The sequence below is a fragment of the Carassius gibelio genome, chromosome B7 (assembly GCF_023724105.1).
Source record: "Carassius gibelio isolate Cgi1373 ecotype wild population from Czech Republic chromosome B7, carGib1.2-hapl.c, whole genome shotgun sequence".
Classification (NCBI taxonomy): domain Eukaryota; kingdom Metazoa; phylum Chordata; class Actinopteri; order Cypriniformes; family Cyprinidae; genus Carassius; species Carassius gibelio.
In genome coordinates this window covers 24973873-25000070 of record NC_068402.1, presented here as the reverse complement: position 1 = coordinate 25000070, position 26198 = coordinate 24973873, and the positions used below count along the sequence as shown (strand labels likewise).

Below are 26198 nucleotides of genomic sequence, written 5' to 3'. Positions count from 1 at the left end.
ATTTACTCACTCTCATGTCATTCTAATCCTATAAGACTTTTGTTGATCTTTGAAACACAAATCAATATATTTTAATATCTTCTTTTGGTCCATGCAACCAAAACTACTATGAAAAAGAAGAGACAGATTCACACAGACAAGAACAGATTTGATTTAGGCATTTGTGTCTTGTCAGAAAAGTTTTAATAAACTACTTGATTCAAATTAATTACCTTGACAATCTCTTTTTTTACTTTTAATGCATTAGAGATTTATTTTGCACAGGTTTTTATAAACGTATTCTTATTTGTATTATGAAGATGAATGAAATGTCTTATGAGTTTAAAACGACACGAGGGTGAATAATTAGTGACAGAAATAAATTTTTTGGATGAACTATCCCTTTAAATATGAAATATGCAGAGGTGTGTGTGTTTGTGTGTGTGTGTGTGTGTGTGTGTGTGTGTGTGTGCATGAACTCACTTGCTAGGACAATCCATGAAAGTTTAAATTCTCCAGAGTGAAAACACTTCATACATTCTTCATGTTGTTTTTCTCTCCTTATTCAATTCTTGCATCATTTTACTTTGTTTTTGTGGGTCAATTGTTGCATCTGAATCACTTTGCTGAAAGGCCCTGTTAATTCACACATTTAATCAGCAGCGCTTATGAATTTGTTAAACCAGGTTTTTTTATTTGAAGATGATGTCTGAGCTTTTATGTTAGCATGTTTCTCAGCACCTCTTATGTCTAAACATTTCTTTCATGTTGATCATTTGGGACTTTTACAGTAGAAGTAATCATCTGTAGAATCACTGTATAATGAGGGGCAGAATCCTAACGGGACTAGTTTTCTCAGCATGACCTACTTATGTAGAGCCCTATAAATACAACATGAGTAGGCAACAGTGAAGTCTGGTATGTGTTTGCTATTGAATTAATAGTCATTTTAAAGGAAAACAGTAATTATTAGCCATTATTTGCAGTGTAATCTCACTAACATACACAAGATCTCTGCAGAAATACAACAAAGCCTTAAATGTATTTGCCATTTCAGCTGCTTTCTTACTTTATCAGGGTTATTATTAGATCCCATAGCTGTGGCTCTTAATATTATGTCATTTCAGATTGACTTAACCTAGTGGGGTTCAATTCAGAAATATTGTAGCTACACATTTAATCATGTGGGTGAGACATAAATCCATTGTCTTTAGCCCAAAGCTATTTGACTGGAGCTCCACACATGCCCTGTAAGAGAAAAATAGCCATGCTGCACTGGTCGTTTTCTGTGTCTGCAATAGTTTACCCAGCATAAATCTAAACGGAGATGAACATTTGTAATGGCTCACAGCAGAAATGCTGAAGCAGTGTCCTGTGTGTCTCAAAGCTGCCACAGCTGTCATGTCTCTTTGAGAGTCTCTTAGGCTCTGGCAAAGCAGCCTGTCTTCGAGGGAAGCGGCAGTTTCGAGCTTTCCGTCATGATGTTGAGAGGAGTCCAGATTGTATTGAGAGACTCGGAGACAAGCACTGGAACTAAAGCAATCTACTCTAGTGTTCACATAGGCCACGGTCTGCCATGTTACTGCTTGTGCTCTCGGGCCGCTGCTGCTCAGTCACTTATGAAATTGGAAAAAGAGGTGATGTTTTGCAAGCCTGTGTTGGCATCAAATAGGGTGTGTAGTTAATCCTTCTGGGCCGACTGTCAGGTGTATTCAGAATCTGCAACAATTTGTACCACTACATTTCAATCCATTTTATGAGATTTCGTTTTTGGCCTTTGATTTGAATAAGAAATGATGAATTTAGCATGAATATATTTAGCTGTATATGTACCCGGGTGTAAATTAATGACCTGACAATGATTTTATATAATTATGATTCTTTACTTGATCATGCAGTACATCATGAAATTTGTTCAAGACTGCATTCTTTTGCAACATTTATAAGGTCACTAACATATGCCACAAAGTGTTGTCCAATTCCTGAACCAGTGGCCATTATAAACCAGTTCATTCAAGTGAATCAAAATCATGAAGCATTAACAGTGTAGTCAGATTGGCAAATGAATGATTGAACCTGCTCCTTCAAGTGGATGAAAAGCAGTCTGTAGTTTGATTTGATGAATGAATGATTTTCATGAACCAGCTCTTTTATGTGAATCAGAAACATACAGTGTAACCAGTATCATCTGATTTATAAATGAATGTTTGTGAAACATACGGTGGAACCAGTGTAGTCCAATTCCTAAACATATAACTAATTGTATTAACTAGTTCTTTTAAGTGAGTAAAAAATATATGTACCGTGATCAGAGTTGTTAGATTTGCAAACGAATGATTCTCATGAAAAGTTTATTTTAAGTGAGTCAAAAACATACAGCATGACCAGTGTAGTCCAATTTGCAAACAAATGATTCTTATGAAGTAGTTATTTTAAGTTTAAGTAAAAATGCGGTGCATCCAGCGTAGTCCGATTCGCGAATGAAGCTTATGAACTGGTTCTTTTAAGTATAAATAAGTTATTTTTAGTAAATTAAAAACATACATAGTCAGATTCACGATTGGATTGAATAAAGCTTATCAAGCGATTCTTTTAAGTGAATCAAAATACGTAATAGCACAGCAGTTTGTTCTCATTAACCAGTTCTTTTAAGGGAGTCAAAAAATACAAGTTGTATATTTTGTACTGTATAATGATTGGTTCTCATGAGCCGGTTCGAGTAGTCCAATTTGCATATAATTGTTTCTCATGAACAAGTTATTTCAAGTGAATCAATCAGACAGTTTTCATCGCCAGGTGTACCAATGCATTTACACCCTTAATTTATATTATATAGTTTATGGTATTTGCTAAATTCTTCACTGATGTAAATACGCATAATTTAGGATATGCATCCTGAATTTGAGGTTTGATGTCTAATTAATAACAAGTCATTTACCATCTAACATGATATTTTTTCACAATGAACACCATCACATCTCTTTCCATTCCATCCAGTGAAGATCACAGATCAGATGGAGACTGCTGCTCAGCCACAGATACTCACTAACACAATAAGACCTTTGACCAGTAATTCAGCTACACTGACATGGATACAACATGTTCAACTGTTTGACAGTGTTATCGTCTCCAGTTAATGCAGTCTCATCCTGCCTCTCATCAGCTCACCTTGCCTCGTCTGTGATCCTCATTGTTCATGTATTTGTTCTCTGTCTCTCTCTCTCTCTCTTGTTTTCTTGTTCTTCTCCTCTTCTCCCGTCTGTGCACCCAGGCAGCCCATTGAGTAACTTCTTTGACGTAATTAAACAGCTCTTTTCAGACGAGAAGAACGGGCAGGTGTCCCATCCGCCCGGCACGCCCAAGCATGCCCACAGCAAGAAACATGAGCCTGAGCCTAATGACTCCAAATGTCCCTCTGGCCAAGACAATGCCAAGATGGCATCATCAGTTGGGACACAGGAACAACCTTAAAACCAGAAGACATACTATATACTAGTTTTAAAATAAAATAAAATAAACAAAAGAAAAGAAAAGAATCCAGTCATGGTGAAAGGATGTTGTTGACTCAAGCTGGTTTTAACCAGGCCTCTACAAAGTTTTATATAAAGGAATGAATATTGAAGTACTATATGAAGTACTGATGCGACACTTTACAAAAGGCACATAAAGATATGCTTATTTTTTATTTATTTATTTCTCTCCAGTGTTGTTTGTTCTTCACAGTGTCTCGTTATGTTGTTTTACGATGCCTTTATTTATTTCTGCTACCAGGAATTATCCAGAAAACGTGTTAAAGCCCCAAGTCCTGCTCTTGCACAAGATTCATGTATGGCACATTGATGGAGGGCACATTACACAGGATGTTCAGTACAAGCAGCTGAGGGAAACTCCTCATTCTGATGCATCTAAACACCCCAAACACCAACAAGAGCTGCAACCTATTCCTCAGCTCCCTCCTGCTGCAGCTACTGTACACACAGCCACACATGTCCAAGGATTTGGAGTGAAGCCTTAAAATAAAGATGTTAATGAATTCTCACTAAGCTAACCCACAATTCATCTTTTTATTGAAACATACTCTTTGTCTCCTTTCCTCCCCGTCCTCTGCTAATGCACACACAAACACACAGACGCACATACAGGACATCGTTACAAAAGAACAAATGGCGAAGGATTTCATAATGCACGTGTTTGAGGAGCTGCCCTCGAGGACCGTTGTTGGATTGTATTCTTTTCAATGTAGTCTTTCTTTGTGAAATGGAGAATTTAAGACATTTTATGGACTCATTGTCATTGCTGAATTGGATTTGGAGATCCTATTTGAAATATGGTGGGGATGAACTTTTAGGGTGGGTCTTGGATTGGAACATGGTGGTGGGAGGGGGGCGTCACATTAAATGATCTATTCTGTTGTACAGACTGAAAATATTCCTTATGTAACAAATGTCTATCAGTGACATTGCTTAGATGAATTGTGTTGCCACATCCTGTTTTTTTTTTTTTTTTCTTGTGTTTTTTCTTTCTCATGTAGCGTTCATGAAATGTTAGTTTTGAATGACAGTTATGCTTGATGTCTTCGAGGGTTACTCGTGATGTCAGTTTTCGATTTATTTGTATTTATTTTGTGTTCAATTCTTATTGAGAAACATCTGCAGGATTCAGAGACCTTTTACCCTTTTTTGTAACTTATATATGTGTTTGTCTTTTTTAATTTATTCAGCTGGAGAATATTAATATATACAAAACCGGGTGTTGATTTTATTGTTTGCACCAGGGCGACTCATCCGATTGTTTGAAGGATCTTGTGTTTTGTGTACGATAACACTTATCCGATTTTGTGAATGAAGCACTCTTTCTTTCCCGGCTTTGGCCAGATTAAAGAGCTTGTAGTATATGTTAAATTATTTACTGGTAATTTAAGAATGTAGACTAGCCTCTTTAGGGTGGGGGGGGTGAGGGATAATGAAGTATTGATATTTGTCACTCATCTCATTGTGCGTGTAAAACAGGTGGACGAGCTCAAAACACATGTTGTAAATAGACAACTTTGGGCAAACGGCTTTCTAAAAACCATCAAGGGGATCCTGCTGCTCCTGACTCTATCTCTCGTATTGCATGTCCGACATTCGGCTTTAATTTGCATGATGTTGTGGATGTTAGATTTCTCCTCCCCTTCAACTTTTTCATCATCGACTTGTTTCCGTTATCACGCCTTCATTTTCAGTTGGTCGTTTTTCTCACATCTCTCTTATCGTGAACGCTTTCTCGCCACGCGCTCTGCTGCATCATGCTGTGGGGATGGGGGTCTGGGGTGTCATACCACGTGATCACTTATGGGAACATACAGCGTGGAGAATAAGCGGAGATGTAATCTAAGCAATACACATTATTGTCCTTCCTATTTTGTACTTTGGGAGAAAAAAAAGGAGAAAAGCTGGATTGTAATGTATCACGGATTTGATTAATACCGAGCGGGAAAAATAGAATCGCCGCTAATGTATCCCCTTGTAACTACTGTGAACAACTTCAGTGCAACGGAAATAAATCCATTGACTTTGGCACGTTGTATGTGTTTGCTGTTTTCTCTGAAACGTAGGGTAAGCGGTGCAAAAATGTGACCCCCTTTTTTTCTTTTTTCTCTAGCAGATCGCACAACATCCTAACACTTGATGATGAATGTTTTTTTTTTCTCTTTCTTTTATCTGAACATATGTAAGATTAGGCCTATCATTTGAAACAGTTTCTAGGCTAAGTTATCTATTTTTTGTCTGTAGGAATAGTGATATCTTTAATTTAATTTTAAATATCAAGTTTGTCTGTAGTGATTTGACACATTAATGTTTTTAGATTTGTGTATTAAAAAATAATAAAAAAAAGTTTAAAAAGTAAAAAAAAAAAAAAATTAAATTAGACCCTGAGGTAAGTAGGTTGGGGTTATTAGGCCATATTTGCTAGCCTATTTAAACATAAAGTAGGTTAAATAAGTGAAATCAGTCAGTTAGAATGTACAGTGTTGCTATGCTCTACTACACTATGTGTATGTGTGTATGTTATTTACTATTTAAAGTTTGTAAAAAAAAAAAATTAAAAATGTAAACAATTTTAAGCATCATCCTAGATCTTTAAAAATGAATGCACATACTGTATGATGCAAATTATTTTGCCATCTTATACAAATGTCTTGGATAACAAAATAATAAAAAAGATTTTTTCATGTTTATTAGTCATTTAAAAATTACACGTGCCATTCATTTGTTGAATGAAAAATGTTATATCAAATAATTTATTTTTATTGATCCCAACATATCTGCGTACCTTTGCCTTAATGGAAATATATGTACAGTTTAAAGTGAGGTGAGAAAACAATACAATACTACTATGTACATCTTTGGGAAGTATTTGAATGCAGGCGTTGGACAATGTGGACCACTGGAGGGCGCTACACTGCAGTTTACAGCGCTTCCTCTCTGAAGCACATGGGTACTTCCAAGTAGCTTGTAAAATAGACATTGTAAAGCATATCTAAACTGGGTATGATCAAACACTTAATAAATCATCATATAAGTTCATTATTTGTGACAAAAGTTTACATTATGATACGATTTAAGTCTTGAAAAGTAATAAATAGCTCACACACCCCATGAAATCACTGTCATTGACTCAAAATAGGAATTATGAAGGTTAACAAACATAAAAATACTGAGTCACACGCCTGCCTGCACATCAGAGCTTTGTTGGTGTTTCCAACAATGGTTTTGCTCAAGCTCGACGCGGCCCACACAGTGAGTGCAGACGTGAGGCCAGTGTAGCCAGAAGACCATCCAGAGCATCTGGATCCAGCGCGGTGCTGCGGTCAGAACCCAGCAGCAGCTCCTCAAACTGCTCACAGTCAAGAAGATCAACCATGTTCTGCAGGAAGAAGCCTTCACAGAACACCGCCAGCTCCACCGCCTCACACACCTGCTCCATAACACACAACAAAACACATGGATGAGAGATCAGAGGACTGAAGCTTGATACTGGATGGATGGATAATATGTTAGTGTAAGCTGTATGCACATACTTTGGAAATCTGGTAGATGCTCACAGCATTGTTGAGGTTTATTCTCTCTGAGCAGAGGATTTCACAGTGTCTCTTCAAAACTTGAAGCTGGAATGAGTGGGCCACGGGAAGAAGCTATACGGGACATGACAGTGCATGTAAGCTAAAGTTGACTGCTTTATGGAATATATTTAACAGTACTGTACTATATAGGCTATCCATGTCTTTCTTACCTCCAGCAAATCAGACACAGACACGTCTAAGCATTCTGCTCCTCCACAGTAAAGATGTGCCATCATCATCTGAAATAAACATGTACGAGCTATTTTAACGGGATTACATCATATATGTTTGTCTTGTGTATGTTCAGGCTGAGGTTTGTTGGTTACCTGGAACGTGCTGTATTTTATGTCAGTGATTTCAATAGCCATGTGGTTTGATGTGCCATTACTCCCGTAGAGGCTCAGCAGGTCTCTGAACCTGATATGAAACAAGAGGAGCATATATAAAACATAACCAATCACATAACTGATTATATGGCATTACATTCAGATCAGTAAGAGACCCACCTCTGTGAAGCAGACATGAGCAGAACTCTGTGGGCATAAAACGGCCTTCCCTCCACCACAAATATCACATCAGACATCTCTGTGTTATTCAGAAAATGAGCATCTGTGAGGGCAACATGATACATATTAACAATCATAGTCTTTTGATCATGAATTGCATATAGAGAGAAGTTACTAGCACTTATTGTATGACAGCATGGACTACTCTTATTTAGCAAGGATGGGCTGAATTTTTCCAAAAGTGTACTATACTATAAATACTATATATGTGTCAGGGGTGTTTTCTCCAAGGACATGGTTAGATATTACTGATTATGTTTGGCTGTGATTGGTTCATACAATAATTCCTGCCTCTTGTGTTCATGCACTTTCTGTGTTCGCAAATTAGTCATAATGGTGTTAATGGTAAGACGAATTTGAAAAAGTAATTGAACAACTCTGACACTTTAATGTAATCACTTTGTTTACGTCAAATTAAGACTAAACATGGTATGAAAACATTATTTGCGGGAGTTTTAAGTGAGTAATCAGCTTGGTGAAATTGAAAGTACATCTGTTTGTGACCAAAATTCATTAAGTTTGTAAAATAAAATTTACATTTGAATATATATATATAAAAAAAGATTCTTGAGTTGAGTTGAGTTGATACTGTATATGCTATTCTCTCTCAAACTCTCTCTCTCTCTCATATATATATATATATATATATATATATATATATATATATATATATATATATATATATATATATATATTGATCAACTCACTCAGTCCATCTGTGCCTGTATATAAAAACTAAAAAGTAGGTAAAAAAAAAAAAGATTTTGAAATTTGTTAAATTTTTATTTTTATTTTTTTACTGATATTGTTCATGTTCTTTAAAAAAAAATCCTTCCAACCCCAAACTTTTGAACAACAGTGTACACAGGTAAAGTATGGTGTGTTACCCAGCTGAGCTGTAGGTGTGTCCTTTACTGCCAGAATACACGGGGCGGCTGTAGAGCAGACACAGTGGCTGAAGATGACTGCCAGCTGCTTACGGATATCCTTACTCTGTATTAAAGAAAAGAACACACAGATGTAACCCCTCTCTCCCGGGTCCTCACCGCTCGCTCCGAGTGGGCCTTTCAAATACAGTATTTCACTTGGCTGACAATTCTTCAAGCATTCACCTTGCTGGTTTTAAAAATGGAGAAGAGGAGTGGAAGACCCTCTGAGAGCAGCTCCTCACAGTATTTTTCCTCCCCAATAGTGGTGAAGTCTTTAAGGAGAGAAAGTGTGAGTTCACTCCTGGACTGGAGCTGGGCACTGCGCACCGACTCCAGCCACACGTGCAGCTTCCAAGGCACTCCTGAGAGAGAACAAGAAGCTTCTTAAAACACTTTAAACACTGAACAACAGATTACACTACTAATCTATTTCTACTAAAACTAACGGTGCTTGTGCTGTAATGGCAAAAAAAAGTTGGTAGTATTTGTTATCTTAGTTGAGAACCACTGTTTAGTGCCTAGCAATTGCAGGTTAATCTAATCAGTGGTTTTATCCCTTGACTGAGTCTGTAATCATCGGCTCTAATACACTTTGCTATGCACATGCCAAAAATATCTCGCTGTTTATGCACATCTAATTCAATTTGTTGTCCATTTTCCTTCATTTACTGTACATGAGTCAGTTGTGTACCCAGTGCCCTGAGCTCCATGGTGACGTCCAGATATCCGTGCTCAGCGCTGTGAAGGCTGGCTTCCTGCAGGGCTCTGATGCGGGCTTTACACAGCCGTGGAGTGCAGACAGACTTTGCATTTACTCCATCCTTCATTTCCTGTTTCTTCTGCTCCTCTACTCCCTCTGCCAGGATCTCCTCCAGAGAAAGCACGTCTTCCTGCAGCCACTGGGGCTGACTCAAGAGCTTCCTCAACACATTCCTGGGGGAACAGACCATATTCAATACATAATAGCCTTATTCAGTCTTGATCGGTGCATGTGTTTGTGTCTCCGAGGGCTCAGTACCTGTGTCCATGCGCTGCAGCGTGACTGAAGCAGTTCATGCCCTCATAGAGTGAGGAGGTCAGATGCACCCGCAGCATTGGGTCAGCACCACGGGACAACAGCAGACTCACCATCTCGTAGTTACCTGAACACACACACACCAGTAAAACTATGTTTCTAACAAAACATGTTAAAGGAATAGCTCGTCGAAAATGCCAATTTTGTCATTATTTACTCACCCTCATGTCGTTCCAGACCTGTATGAGTTTCTTTCTTATGTTGAACATAAAAGAAGATAATCTGAAGAATGCTGGTAATCAAACAGTTTATAGTCTCCATTGGCTTCCATTATATTCATTTTCCTACTATGGAAGTCAATGGGGACCAACAACTGTTTAGTTCTTTAAAATATCTTCTTTTGTGTTCAACATAAATTATGACTTTTTATTTTTTTTTTACATTTTGAACTATTCTTTTAATACTTTATACACCACGATCCAAGGGTTGATTAAAAAAATATGCAGCATTTACTTAACCACTATAAAGTGAAAGCAATAATATTGTGAAATCATGAAAGATTTATTATCAGTGTGGAAACAGCTTAATATTGTTGTGGAAACCATGATAATTTTTTTCAAGATATTCGTTATCCTGAAAAACCAAAAGAACAGCATTTATTTGAAATGGAAATATAACATTATATTACTTCTCTTTACAGTCACTTTTGATCAACTGAATGGATTCTTATTGACTTCCTAATATTGATTTCTTTCACCAACTGATCTCAAAACTTTGAATATTAGGCTAGTGTAGGCTATACTATTTGATATATTTTAATAGAATCTGCCACTATTTGTGCGTGGGTGAAAATAGCCTCTGCTATAGTTTTCCGTGTTAAGAATACATTCAAACATAACTCTTAAAAAGAGAGCATGTTAAGGATGAGTTTGCACTGTTTTTCCCCACCTGCGGCTGATGCCAGCTGGAGGGGTGTTTCTGCTGAGCTTTGGTGGCCGTTTCTCAGGGCTGTGCCTTCCACATCTGCTCCCACATCTAACAGGAGCTGGAAAGGCCAAACAAAGTTCATTTAACATGATAGTCCTCCAATGGCAGTTTGCAATGTCAATATACAGTAGAACATGCCTTAATTTGCCATATTAAAAATGAATGTATGACAGTAAATACACTATTCTTGAACCACTACATGAAGTAATAGTACTGTACATGTACTGCAACTAGTGTGCATTTTCACCTGCACTACAGATATGTGTCCATGCAGCACAGCAAACGTAAGGGCCACCCAGCTGCGGCTCTCAGGGCGGACAGAGGGATGTTTAGGTGAACAGTTGGGCACCTGAAAAGAAAACGAAACATTTCTTATTTCTTTATAAGCCACCAAAATGCTTCTACATATGTGTGAGTTCCTAGAGTTTTACAATTAAAATAAACCATTCATTCAACAAAGCCAATATCCTGCAGAGTGTAGTTCTAATCCTAATTAAACACACTTGGACTTATAGCTAATCAAGGTATTCAGGATTAATTGACATTTCTGCAGGACTGGACACCTTGGTGTAGATAAATAGGTAAAAAAGACATATAATGTGGCTGAAGGAGTAGTTTGTCATTACCGCTACATCCAAGTTTGCACCAGCATCAATGAGCATGTGCACTAGAGCCTCGTCCCCTGCTGAGCAGGCGTACATCAGAGGAGTCATGCCCTACACACCCACAGGGAGAGAGAAAGAGGGTTTAACATACGTCATCAAAAAACACTTGGTGTAGATGTTAAATATACATTACTGCATAACTGCATAAATCTATTAAAGGGACAGTTCACCCAAAATAAAAATACTTTACTCATACTTTACACCCCCCATTTTGTTCCAAACCTGTATGAATTTCTTCCTTTCACTGAACACAAAAGAAGATATTCTGAAGAATGTTGGTTACCTAACAATTGATTGTATGAAAAAAAGAAAATGGCTATTGTCAGCTGGTTACCGACATTCTTCAAAATATCTTCTTTTGTGTAAATCATATAGGTTTGGAAAAACATCAGCATGATAAATGAGGACATAATTCTTTTTTTTTTGGATGACTACACATTTAAGTCATCCATTTTTATTGTGTCATAATTCAGAAGTGAAATAGGTTCACCTGGTCATCCATTGTGTTCACCCCATCTGGGCCCAGAAGCTGGATAGCCTGGCCAATCAGATCAGTGCGGCCACAGTTGAGCATCCGGAAGCCAAGATCCAGATTAAACTTGTCTGCAGCAGCCTTGGAATCTAGACGTTTAAAAGAGGTGAAGCAGCACTCTGGCCTGAGAAATAGAAGAGGAGAGAGTCAATTTAGAGCTCATTACATTAAAAAATAGTGAATAGCAATAACTTGCCAAAATATTCTGACTGATGGAGAACCAAAGTAAAAAGTTAGAAGCAGAAATTTTGGACATGTTGCTGCTGTATGTGTATATTTTCTTCTTTTTTTTACAGTACAGTACACATTTAGTGGACGCTTTTATACAAAGCACATTCAAAGTACCATTTGTCAGTACTGAGCTCCAGGAACATCTTACTTGAGCTGTCGAGGTTCACAGTCCAGTCCAGGAAGTAGTTGTCGGGCAGTCTGTCTCACATCATCACTGTCCACTAACAGGCTCCGGCGATGCTCCGCATGGACCATAGCGACTCGCATCCACTCCATCAGAGGAGGAAGCAAAGGAAAAGGCCTGAGAGAGACATAGTATTACTCAGTTATTTACCAACATCTAGCACTTTCTTCTCGCCAAAATGCACACACACAAACACACTTAAATCTAAAAAAGTTCAAAGGTCAGGGCAGATCAAAAATGGCATAAAACTGGATCAGAGAGAAATGAGGACAGTATAATTACAAAGGCTGCTGAATTTGGCTCGCCACAGCCTCTTTCAATCCTGCCTTTCATTACCACAAACAAGCCTGGCACTTCATTCTTAATCACAATTTGTGTAACAGCATCTGCCGTCTTCAACAGACACGCCGTGTCGCTGGAATTTAAATCAGTGTGAGATTACAGAACAAATCCTCTACGGTTTTCTTCTTCTCAAGTATCTGTGCCAGGAGCACAGCGATTGTGAAGCCCGCTCACAACCATAACTGTCCACCTGCTAAAAACATTAGTATTCATTATCTGACGTGCATGCAGAGCAAGGTTTCCACAGAGAGTAAAGTCGCCGGATCTTACTAGAACAGACCTAAAGTAAAATTCAAAGCATGTATCTATGGGGCGGGGGTTGGTTTTGGCCCATTGATCTCACCTTTCTTTGCTAAGGGCTATCCTGGGTGGCTCAAGGTTGGGGTTCTCCAGTGACTCCATCTGTGGACTGCGTAGGTAGTAATAGAGTGTGTGAAGAGCATCTGGAGACCAGGAGACGGGCTGCAGGCAGAAAGGACGTCCAGGACTAAGACTGGGACTTGCTGAAACCAAACGCTGCATATGGTGCATTGCACGTGAGACCAAGTCACCTGGAGGACACATACACACACATTCAAAGCTCAAATGATATATAATATCTCATAATGTCAGATACTTTCTTTCAAGACACATATAAGTAAAAATAGCCTGCAGAAAAATAATGGAATTCAAATAACCTGCAATAAATGGCTTTAGTTCTGAAAGCAGACGAAGGCTAAAATCAGTGTGCAGCTGATAGAGAAAAGCCATCTGTGTTTCCAGTTCAACCCATAAACTAAAGACAGTAGCTGTGCAGCCAAGCACAATTGTGTCAGTTTCTTTTAAAGTGCTGACAACACACAACACATAGCATATCTCAACACAGCAAAATATATCTTCAGACCCATCTGTTTTATGTCCAAATGTGGAAATGGAAGATGATTCGGATAAACTCAAATGTCTAAGCGCTTTATTCTAAATTACTCCGAGGGGCTTTAAATCTGCTGTTTTTGCCTCTCGATGCAGAAAACCAGACGCAAGCTGTTCCCCAAAGGAAGAGAAGGTATGATGAGGACGGGCCAAAGACTTCCTCCTAAAAACCAGAGAACTCTACAGTAAAGACAGTGGACACTGTCCTCCATATGTGAAAAGCATCACAGAGGAAAGAAATGAGACTGAGAGAACACAGCGACAGCAGAGATACATCATGTCATCCTTGAATGGAAATTCACTGCTTTTGTACTTAGTTATTGGTGGATAATCTTAAAAGTAACAGCTAATATGTGAATGAAAGAAAGAAAGATGTGGGAAACAATCGAAGCAGTCAATCACATAGGGTCTACATGGTCCTTAATGAACACTTGTGCTCCTTAATTGTTAAACAAGGGCTGCTTTACGATTGAGCATCTGCAGTAATAAAGCATAAAGAAGGTGCTTTTTACTCCTCTGACCCAAACAGAAGGTGCTCTTGTACCAGCAAAACAACTGCAGGAGTGTTGCTGGTCCCCTAAGGGAGAGTGTGGTGAAGGCGAGCAGCGGCCCCCCGCCTCATCCTGAACTGTGGTCTGCTGCGTAAACAAACTGCCCACAGCTCAGGCACTCACACACCCCTAAGGCCAGCCGGCAATGTCAAGTTGTTAGATGAACGGCACTTAAAATGTACAGATGTCTCTCTCTGTCTTACCATGTACAAACACTCATGCAAAAATAGCATTTCACTAGACGGTAACCGACTGAAATGAATGGTGTTTATAACATTAAACGTTTTAGCAAGAATAAGAAAAATGCATTATGGGTGACCTAATTCTTAACGAGAACTGCTGTCTTTTACTAGACTGAGAAAAGCTATTTCACCTTGCTTAGTTCACCCAGAAATTAAAACTCAAGTTCTCAATTACTTACTTACTTTTTAATTACTTTAAAAATCTGTGCAATCATGCATTAAAATGTACAAAAAGATATTGTACAAGTATGAATCAAAAAGTTTGATCCAGGTTTAGGCTTGAACTGCTCAATTTGGATGGATTACATTAACAATGAGCTTTCTGAAGCATCAACATTTTGGTTCTGTGGACTTGCAATCGAGAGACAAAAATCTGTTGGGTTTCATTAAGAATACTTTTATTTGTGTTTCAAAGACGAGTGCAAGTCTTATATATTATTGATGATAGAACATTTTATGTTTTGGGGATGAGTTATCCTCTTATTTATTTATTAAGAAAAAAATCAAGAAGGTTTTAAGTTATTGCACATAGTTGCGTCATAAGGCTAGATTGTGAAAAAACAGTGTTAATACATGAATCAATGACTCTTATGAAACAGTTCTTTTTAGTGAATCAACAAAAATATAGCACGGCCAGTGTAGTCTGATTCCAGAACTACTGACTCTTATATGAAAACATAATATACAGGCAAAAAGTTTAGCTGTTTACATTAAATTAATGGATCTTATGAACCAGTTCTATTTAGTGACATAAACATAAACACTTTTATTATTATAGATACAAAATGATTTGTCTTTTACAGTTCTAAAAGAGCTTTCAGTGGAACCCTTGAGTTGCCAGAGCCAGAACTGCTAATCTCTTATGATTTTCAATCCAGGTGGCAACAAGCATTTATTTATTTGTTTAAACTAATAAAATGCAATACATTGTCAAAAGTCGTTCCAAAAGAGATGAATAGGAATTGAAAAGCTTGTAACTTACTGAGTTCAGAGAGGCTGCCCACACAGGTGGCCAGCAGGGCCTGCTCCAGCGTCCTGAGCTCCAGCTGTGCGTAGGCATTCTCTCTGCTCTCCACCGCTGACTCCGGACCCTCAGCGTACGGGCTGAAATGTGCAGGCAGGGACAGCTCACCTAGACATAAAAACACATTTTCAGCCATTTAAATCATTACAACTCAAAGCACCATTCAATCTCTTTGAATTTGATCCTTTTATTATCATGTCTCTAAATGTGAACTCTTGCGTCAGTGTTTTGCATCTCTAATAATTATGGGGGGGGGGGGGCGTCTCTGACAGAGATAAGAGGAGGAAATGTGGTAAGTTATCATTTCCTCTGCTGGGAACATAGCTCTTCCTCCTGACTTTAGTCTCGTCTTCCTTGCTCTATTATTTATGCTTCGTCTTATTGCTTTTCTAAATGTCTCTAAGTGTCAATTCAGCTCCTGGAGATGATTTTTTTTTTGTAGATTAATTATTCATTATAAAAGGTACAATAACCATGATTTTATTATTTATTGATTTTTTCAGTTATGGCTGGCACATACTCATACAGATCGTGTCAACAGAAGGGTGATCCTTTTCTTCTGTCCACAGCATAGGAATAATTCATAAGGAATTTACCGATCCCCACAGAGTTATGAAATGTTATCTGTTTGATCTTGAATGCAGAATTGATACCTTGCCAAGCTTTCATAAAGAAAGTGCAAAATGATAGTCAGTAAAAATGATGAGCAGATCATATGTTTGGCAGATTTTTTTTGCTTTATTTGATTTGAAATCCATGCTTTACCCCTGGATCTCTCTTTCAGTGGGGATCAAATGAGGGATTTGTGTGTGGATTTGTTTTCTTCATCAAGCTAAACGATAAACCATTCATAAGGTACAGTACACACATTCATCTGTGCCTGATGTATGACTCAAAATATCTCTCCAGATGTTGACCACCTGATTTACTGGGGCCATTTTTATAACATCATTGTTATTGAACTATATTTCTCGTAGAGCTATTTGGGTGAACAAACTCATTGTGAAGTCGAGTGACCCATGGCCTCGCTCGACCGCTGCCAATCTATTGTTTTTGCTACAGCAGCAGATTCTCAGTGTGCTACGACTGACTACTAAACACAAAAGAGTGGTCATCACAGCTAACAAAAGCAGTTTTCTGAACAGTTTTCGATCATATAGTTTTTTTACAAACAGAAACTGAAGTTAAAATATGTGTAAAAAAAGAAGTTTTGCACATATGTAGTACTGAGTCAAATATAACATGTTTATAACCACATATGAATGTGCCCTGAACTGAGGCAGTCTGGTCTAGTTGAGGTCATTTCACATGAGCTACAGATCATATTATTATCTAATACAGTGCAGCTGAAAATACAGAAATATGTCTTTATAGAGACCCCAAATCTAAAGCAGGTTCGCCGGTCTGGGCTCTGCAGCCAGATGGGTTTGTGTATGGGTCCGGGTGAGCCACAGGGTGTGTGATGCAGCTGGTCAGGCTGTGGACCCACAGACCCAAACCCCTCTATCCAGGGCACACCCGTTCCCTTTCCCACAGCTGGCCGTGTCTATACTGGCAGCCGTGAGGCTATGACATGCGTCATAAGCAGCCGCACGCTCCCACAGACACACATACACGCACATACGCTCTCATCTGCTACCATCGTTGTGGACTGAGGAAGAGGGGAATGTGTGTGCACTGCCATTATGTGGAGAGAAATCGAGCTCATGCACACCACTGATGGGAGACTGGGAAATCCATATGAGTGTCATAGGCCTGCCCAGGAGTTACTCTGCCAATAAAAGAGAGAAGCTCTGGGAGATGTGGCAGAAAATACTCTTGAAATGAGATGAGCATATAGAAGCAATATTTGCTGAAGGGAATCCAAGTGTACCTGGTAGGGTAAATTGCATCTATATAATGGACCTCTTCTAAAGTGTTCATGTGTGCACTGTAGAAAACCACCATAATACCAGAAAGATGTCTGGAAAATGATATACAGTAGTATATGCTTTCAGAACTCTTATCGGCGACATCTAATATTTATTTATTTTTATTTTTTTTTACTGAAAAGTGCTTATTTTAAAGGTGCCAGACTGTTAAGAACTTTCTTTGGATCTCTATTATAAAAATTCTCAGGTTTGTGTAACACAACTATTTTGAACTTTTGAGACAATTTTGGACTTTACTCAATATAAGTGAACAAATTCAATTATGAACAATTTTGGTAAAACTTATCTTAAAGCCTTTAAGTTATAATGCATAATAAGGGATTATTAAAGGGTATAATGCATTATAATTATTCATAATGTGCATTGTAATATATTATATCTTGTTGTAAAATAATTATAACCAAATCTAAAATCCATAGTGTAACAATGAATTGATAAGTGTTATAATGTATTAACTTTGATTTACATTTATTCATTATATTGTGCAATGGATTATAAAGTGCATTACAAGGCATAATTCATGAATAAAACTACTTTTCATTACTATAACTTACTATAATAAAACAAATTTTATAATCCATTTTACGCAAAGGCTTTAAGTAATGTGATAATTTAAGCATTATTTTAATAATGTTCCAATTATTTTACTTTTATTTGTAAATATTAATTATTGTCATGCTATGCACAGTATCCAATAAATGAAAACTGAAAATAAATTGAAATCAATTGTTTTAAATGCTAGTGATTAAGGCATAATCCGTTATCATTTATGGATATTCATTTTGAGATTTGTTAAGATTACATTAAACAGTTGAAATCTTTTTAAGATGTTAGAAAAAGCAATCTAAACCTAACAATAGGCGTGTAAATGAAATGAAATGAAAAGTAAATCCAATGTTCACTGTGTTAAAATGACCTAACTTTGACTTTAATACCATTTCACATTAAGATTTATTATCCATTTGTTGTGTTCAGTTCTTTCATTCAAAAGTGTTCTCCAACAGAGAACAGATCCCTTAAGAAACTGCTGAAAGAAACCTTTCAATTGCACGCCCAAATGTAATTAGCTTAAATATGAGTGATCAACCCATTTCGCTTGCCTGATTTGGCTCAGGTAATGCGGTGTGAACACAGTGCTCCAGTCACTCTGTCACACGCTCCCACAACACCACCATTCTACACAGGGCACAATGGCACAAGTGTGCTGAAGAGCCAGAGTCAAACGGCCCTTGTGTTATAGGTGCTGTACTGGAAGTGATTGTTGATTGAGGACGTGGAACGCTGACTGCTATCTCTAATTGGTAAAGGGGAGGTGCCCTGTTAGTTGTGTGTGACTGTGCACACGGACCATTTCTTCCAAGACTTCCCCTCTCCAGAGGACCGACCGCAGAGTGATGATAATAACAACTTCCTGCATCCCGTTCGGCTACTGATTTGAGACGCAACCCCCAACTCAGTGGAAGAGCTTTGCCTTTACAAATCAAGTCAACAGTGAAAGGTTCTTAACAAGCTTGGCCTACTTTCTTTTGTCTTCACCTAATAAAAGAGTTTGAGGTGAATAAATCCAATAGATTTCCAGCATCATGTAACTTCTATTGTAATATTTCATTTAAAGTTTATGATATATCCAGTAAAAAGAGAATGAACTCAGGAATATAATCGAAACAGTGGGTGGCTCATAAAGCAGACGGCTCTCTTACTGTGGCAATAGTAACCTGAGCGCAATAGAAACTTTGCGAATGAGAGGCTCCTGGAGTTTAACAGTCTTCATAATGATAAAGTTAAACTTCACACAGATCTTGGCATTGTGCTGCTACTCCAGGTGTTCACAAACTTAAATGCAAGAGCGAAAACAGTGTTTCACAGGCATGCTGCTGCCAAAACATCACTTATTCAGCTCAGCTTCAAATAATATGAGGATGATTCTTCAATTAGGGGCACCTTTGACTATTGAAATGTGGAAAAATTAAACCATTTTGATCACACTCTATTTTAAGGTCCAATTTAGACTATTAACAAACCCTTGACTATGACTTTTGCATCAATAAACTCCTAATTTGCTGCTTGTTAATAGTTAGTAAGGTAGTTCTTGAATTTAGTTATTGGGTACGATTAGGGATGTAGAATATGGTCATACAGAATATGTACTTCATAAGAACTAGCTGCAGTTACAATTATAATACGTTTGAAAAATTGCACAAATAAATACCAAATGACTTGATAAAATAAGTGCAATGTTCTTTAGCACTTTATACAATACAGATTGTTTCAAAGCTGCTTCACAGTAATAAATAGGGAAATAACAGAATCAATGATGCAAACTTTTTTAAATATGAGACCAATTCAAATTGTGCTGTAAAAAAAAACGATAAAAAATATTGTTTCTTTCAAGCCAGTTCAGTGTTGATTCTGTCCAGTTCAATAACTGTGTAAAGTTCATCAATTATGAAAAAAGCTTAATTCCGCTTTAATCAGCTCTAGAGGACAACAACTGCTGTTATTCATCTCAAATCAGTTCAATGTTGATTTAATTTGGATCAATTACAGTTTTAATATTTGACAATTCTTTAATTATGAAACAAACAGCTCTACAGAAGACAACGGTGTTTTTGTTCAGCAGTGTCAGTGCAGTCAAATCAACAATGTTCGTGAATATTAAGTGTCCTCCCAGTTCGAATTCCCAACTATTTAGTGTTATTTCTTAATAGATATCATAGAGGAAAAGCTCCACTAACTGAAGTATCACCCGTTTACTGATGATCTCTGTGACTGACAGACAGGTCACTCATCACAACCTCTCACTTTAGCCTGTTGACACCACTTCCTACCTCAAGCCATAACTAAAACAGATTGACAGCCTGGTCTGTATCAGAGCGGCTACAATCTAAAGCCAAGAATTCACTCTGAAGCCTCCCTCTTGGGAAAGATGGAAAAATCTGAACTACAGAAACTCAGAGCTACACGGGATCTCCATCTGCCCGCTTCTCTCACCCATAAACCCCGGAGCCAGTTTCCACCGACGCAGTCATTTCAATTGCAAAGTGTTTTTGTAGCAGTTCTTCAAAACATGTCATGGCTATAAAGTGGATTTCCTGATCTGGGGGTTAAATGGAGGACAGAGTCTCTTTCTGATGATAGCTTAATTGCTTACAGACTATTCACTGGGCTTCGCAGACTAACAGGGTTATCGCCGAGTAGGATTTTAATGTAATTTAGCTTGTCAGGCTGCAATATTAATCAAAGTCGGAGGGTTTGGTAAGTATGGGATATGTTGAGGAGAGACGACATTATAACATTAATCATGCAGAGCTAATCCATAAAACATGATGGGTGTCAAGACTCAAGGCAAACAGATTCTGCTAAATAAATCACTCGGTGTAATTGCTGTGATGTCACACACTTGATTAAGTTGCGCTCTGTGGTAAAGAATCGGCACACACCACTCAAGGAACACAATGTGGATGCTTAATTATAGTATCCTCTATTAACCTTCCGAAATAACTTTTCATCAAGGTGTTGATTACATCACATTCAATTCACACAAGATCCTCAGTTAACAACATTATATTCACCCAAGCTAACAATCGCCTTGGAGAAGCTAAAATCGAGTTTGACACCTACTTTAACTGTTAATGGTGGAACAAAGAGGTGTATTCTTAACATGACTGATTAACAGTGATTTTTATGGGGTGTCAGGAGCTAAGGTGTTCCCCAGCGTACACTTATTCATTCAAGTGCTTGTTCTGTGCTTTATGAAAGGCTCCAAGGAAGACTGTTCTTTGAACATTAGCAATGTGTAAAACCTTTAGTCTTGCACATATATTTGGATTAATGAGGTGCTAAAGGGAACTCTTTCTTTCAGTTGTGAATGCTCTTAATGTGAGCTTTAAGTGCTTCGATGCTTGTAGTAACAAAACAATGAAGCAGCCCCATAAAATGTTTTATGTTGTGTCATGAAATGCTACATTCCTACATACATTTAGATCTTGTCTGATGTAAATCAAACCGCAAGTGTTTCCTCTCTCTTCCCATTGCACGAATCTGATCAGAGCTAATGGGATAGTTCACCTGAAATTGAATATTCTGTCATCATTTCTTCACCCTTATGTTAGGATAAAGATGTAACCAAAGCTCTTCAGAATATCTTCTTTTTGGGTTTCTCAGAAGAAAGCAAGTCGTTTACTGGTTTGGAACAACATGAGTAAATTTTGGGGTCTGTCCCTTAAAATTCAAACAGAAATCAGCAATGGAAAATTGCCTGAATTTTGATTAATCTGAAGTCTATTCAGTGCATCTTCAATGGCCACCTTGAATTTAGACTAACACCTCTTTTGAACAGATGCTAATGGAACCAGGCAAGCATGCTGAGAAAGGTCAACTCGCACACAGAGCAGCTGTCGTTGCATGCTCTAGGAAGGCACCTTCTCCTCTTGTTATAGAAAGCATTTGTCCACTCTAGGTGCTCGAGGGGCCGAGTGAGACCCTCAAGACAATGTTTATAATAGCACTCAAAGGCTACATGTGCAAACACCGAGCACAGGCCTTGTGTGAAATACTATCTTTTCCGTAGCAGCTTCAGTACATCCAGCACAGCAAATGTTTCTAAATATTCCCAGAGGATGTTTTGGACTTCCGGGGAAATCTTAGTAAAGTAGAGCGAATAATCTTACTTAAGAAAAAGGTTCAGCCTTTTAAACGCACTTGAGTTTTAAATGACCATGGCTGGGAAATGCTCTAATTTCTGCGGTTTGTAGTCAAGCTCAAAGAAACTGGGCTGTGTGGGCGGAAAGTTTTATGAGGATAATTAACCAATGATGATTACAAGGCTCCACACACAGACCAGAACTCAACACCCCATTCTGTGGGACTGCTCTCACGCTGCACAGAGCCAATCTGATGTGAACTGTGTCTCACCTGCATCCCCTCATTTGACCGGCTCTTTTATGTCCTGTCTGTCATTAAAGCCAAGTGGGGATCACAATTAAATTAGACTATTTATTCAAAGGCCCTATCGCTTTCCTTCCAGAAAAATAGCATGTTTCCGTTTGACATCTTGCGTGGCTGAGTCATAATGGCCATTATTAGCTTGTTTATTGTGAAAGCTTGTCTGTGACTGCAGTTGACCTCCGCCTAAAATTACTGTATAGGGATAAAATAATCAAATACAATCAAAAACTGATAAACGCTTCTTTTAGAAAACTAGTTGTGAGTGGCAGCAAGAACTAATAGATGTAAATACATTTTGTAGCTATTTATGCAACATTTTCCAAGGTTCTCACTGCTGCGCTCTCTCATTCTGAAGAGATGCTTGTTTTTTTTAATTACCCCCTGCCAGCCACTGGTGGGTTGTATATATTTTCAGCTGGGATTTTCCCAATGGCCTGCAATAAACACTGTTTTAAGTTCATAGAAACCCAACAAATACTCTGCTATGCCAACCTAATAATATACTGAATAAACAAATACATTTCAAGAAGTGGTGTTTTGTGTATAAAGTGGCAACCTACAATATAATTTCATCATAATTCACACTTCTTTTGCCATTTGCTCAAGGCAGTCTGTGTGGACAAATGCATAGAGACCAAAGAACAAGACCACAGCAGCTTTCACAATAGAAAAGGGCCTTTTTCTGTCATTTAAGCTGTGCAGCATTAAACCGTTCCAGATGTGGTTCTGCTCAGCATGTGAGACGAGTGTTTGACATGAAAGCCTAAATGCCAGCCTTCAGTCTCTTCTCACTCTCTCTAAATGAAAAGTACTACTTCTGTTTCTCGAATGTCAGAATTTTCTGGATGAATGAAATTTGAAATTGACACACCAACACGTGCATGCAAATAATATTTCATACAACATATTTTACTTTGAGAGCTGGATGTGAAGCGTGCTTCATAGAATGGCATGTGCCTGCTGAGTTTCTAAGCCTCACACAGGTCAGCTGTGTCTCAGTATAAGTGTGCACAACAACTTTACCAGCCACGGGTGACTGAGCACGAGTGCACGGTCACATCAATCATGCTGAGTGTGTACATGCCAATCGGATTAATACGTTTCCAAGCCTAAACTCTTAAAAATAAAAGTGGGTGTCACATCAGTGCCATTGAAGAACCATTTTGGGGTTTACCAAACAATTCTTAATTATTTTCTTAGAGTGAAGGAGATTTTAATAATCTAAAGAACCTTTTGTGCAATGGAAAGTTTCCCTGGATGTGGCAGGTTCTTCATAAGACCATACATGCCAATAAATAAATGTGTTTTTAAGAGTGTAGGGTGGAAAGTAAAAGTGTAGAGTGTAGTGTAGTTTGTGTGCTGCTGTTGGCATTACAGCAGCTTGATGGTTTCTATTTCAATCCCACGAGACATCAATAAACTCTTACTTTTCTTCTTAAAAGGCATGAAAAGGAAAACATCATTTACTCTTTTGTCCCCAAAAGACATTCTTTCTGCACAGTGCCAAGCAGACCAGCTTTGTACATGCTGCCCTGTCACAGAGACGATCACCAGACTGATGTGTGATGGCTTTTTATTCTTCTCACTCTGGCCTCTCTCACTTGTTTCTGCTTATTTTCCACAACTTGCATGGCTTGTGGATGGCTTAGAGCAGAACAATGGGCTTTTTGTGCACTTCTAAAATGTGTGTGCCTATTGGGATGTACAGCCATAGCTAAACCTTATTTATAATGTGCAACCTACCATTTAATCAGTAAGTTCTGATACAGAGAGAACAGTCAAATCAAGAAAACAAATACAGACAGGTAACAAATATAACACATCAAGGCTGAGTCATTAAATGTTGGCTATAATTAAATCAGTATTACTTGTGACAGTCTACAATAAAATTACGGATGCACAGGTTTAATAAACCTGTCTACTTGTGCCAACAGATAGCAAATATAATTGTCTTGAATTCGGCTAACCTGTTTATTGTAGGATACACCAAAGGCAACGCATCACTGGGCCTTGAGTTGTCATTCATAATGATCAGGCTTGAGGGAAGACTTGCGTTTCTGACATTTGTTTATGCATAATTACTCAGAGCTGACATCCCTCTTTGAGAGAAGATGAAAGTGGAAACGATAATTAGTATTTTCACCAAAACCAAGATCAGGGCGCCCTTCAAAGACTAACCAAATCACACATTTGTCTCTGTATACAAAATAATAATGAATATATTTTACATGCAGAGATCATGTTACATTACAAATGTAATTATTTTTTTGCAGCCTTGCAGGGCCACTTGTAAATGTAAATTAGTGTTAGCAATTATAATTTCTTATACGGTATCAACATGAACAGTAAAACAGTTGTTAATAGAATACGAAATTAAAAGTGCAACAGTGAAAGTGTATTATTTGGTCAACTGTAACAAACAGTTGTATCAAACTTTTATTTTGAAGGTATTCTATATTTCTCAAGTCAGATGAACTCATATTTATATTTTACCATATTTTTGGTATGACTATGTCCTGTATGTCCTATGTCCTGTTAAAGACTATATAAATAAAGTAAAATAAAACTAACCACAGGCCCTAAATCAATGACCACCATAGGAAATTACCAGAAGAACCGAAGTGCTCCAAATGCAACTTTCCTTCCTGGGTTTTAAAGATATAAACTTGAATGGTTTCAAGAGCTAACTAGTCTTAAATTATATTAATTAGTGTCTTACCATTGGAGTTCTTCCCGCAGATGAGATGTTCATAGTTTTGAACTAGACCAAATATCTCCGCGTCATTGCTGACGACAGCCTCCAGCGCCTCAGGGGTCACTGGAGAGGTGTTGATCCCGCTCTGCGCCGCCAGCACCCGGAGCCCGATTTCCTCGGCTAGATTTTCAATGCAGGCGGTCAAACAGATGGCCGCGTACTCGTGAATGCGCACTGAGATGCGAGTGTCCACCATCCAGCGGAAAAAGCGTCCGACAGACAAACTCAGTGTGCAGCGGGAGGACTTGCTCTTGCGCAGGACCTCTCCAGCGCTCATGCTGTACAGCGAGATGGCTCGGACCGCGGCCGAGACGCAGCTTTCCGCCAGCGCCCAGCTCATAACCAGTCTCATCGCGCTCTGCACCTCGAACCGCGTGCACCTGCAGTGCACAACACTCAGCCGCTGCGCCTCTCTGGAGATCCGCAACAAAGCTCTACGCATAAGCAGTGACAGACTCCTGACGCTCTCTGGAGTGAAAGACAGTCCCTCTCCAACAACTTTGCGCAGGACAGCATCGATCTCCTCATCTGTCCAAGGGAACTCTTCTAACTCTGGTAACCTCGGACATTTGGAGAATATGTCCTCTGGGTCTTCAGGAAGCACCGTGTTCACTGTGTCCCAGCTGCTGTTTCTGCTGTTCATGGAATCCGTGTAGCTGCACCAGTTTCCTCGCTGTGAAGAGCTGATGAGCGCCTGAGAGTTGGACTTGGAGGAGGACAAGCTGAGGGATCTGTAAGAGTCACCGGCTCCATATCCAGAGTCCAGGGTCAAATCCTCCAAAGTCTTCATAGTACTATTGCTCAAGGCTGCCATGGCTTGTTATTTTTGTAAGTGGAGTGATTTATTCTACGTTTTTCAATATATAGGACTTAACAACAAGTGCACCTCTTCCCTGGTTAGTAAACACGCGGCGCAAAGACAAACTCTTTGACTTAAGTTAACGCACGTCCATCGTAAAGCACAGCTCTTTAAAGATCTGCACACATGGGCGATCCAGTGCCGTATGACCAAATGCTTTTCAGAAAAACTTTTGACAGCTAAAAGTTTCGTCCAATCAGCGTACAGCTTTCTCTCAACCAATCAGACACGCGCAACGCTCGCGCAGTTCAGTGCAAAGTCAGAACATAGGAGTTCGGTGTTTTTTTTAATTCTATCTAAACACAGTCTACCTCTTATTTACATCACTATCGACACCACTAAACTTTAATAAATAAATAAATGTTTGTTGTTTGAATGAACATGATTAGTCTCGGGTTAATAGGCAATACATAGCAGCTAAATTAAACAAATTAAAATTGTACAC

At 38.5% G+C, this 26198-nt stretch overlaps 2 protein-coding genes across 5 annotated transcripts in view; one reads left to right on the top strand and one right to left on the bottom strand.

The window, feature by feature from the left end:
* LOC127962646 (serine/threonine-protein kinase BRSK2-like) overlaps nucleotides 1-5537 on the top strand; it is a 119905-nt gene extending 114368 nt beyond the window's left edge. For 2 of the 4 annotated variants that reach the window (XM_052562274.1, XM_052562277.1), the window contains exon 19: nucleotides 3251-5537. In XM_052562274.1, coding sequence (XP_052418234.1) covers nucleotides 3251-3450 — 200 coding nt within the window. In that variant the 3' untranslated portion in view covers nucleotides 3451-5537. The remainder of the gene's footprint in view (nucleotides 1-3250) is intronic. The other 2 variants (XM_052562275.1, XM_052562276.1) reach the window with 2 other exon arrangements.
* Nucleotides 5538-6230: 693 nt separating this feature from the next.
* Nucleotides 6231-25914, bottom strand: abtb2a (ankyrin repeat and BTB (POZ) domain containing 2a). Its single transcript, XM_052560325.1, has 17 exons — nucleotides 24859-25914; nucleotides 15220-15369; nucleotides 12879-13086; nucleotides 12158-12310; nucleotides 11737-11902; nucleotides 11208-11297; nucleotides 10829-10930; nucleotides 10543-10639; nucleotides 9598-9721; nucleotides 9271-9512; nucleotides 8763-8941; nucleotides 8538-8643; nucleotides 7591-7693; nucleotides 7411-7501; nucleotides 7255-7323; nucleotides 7043-7156; nucleotides 6231-6939 (listed from the first exon to the last, which is right to left on the bottom strand). The coding sequence occupies exons 1-17, from the start codon at nucleotides 25706-25708 to the stop codon at nucleotides 6739-6741; spliced, it is 3045 nt and encodes a 1014-aa protein (XP_052416285.1). The 5' UTR covers nucleotides 25709-25914; the 3' UTR covers nucleotides 6231-6738.
* Nucleotides 25915-26198: the final 284 nt, after the last annotated feature.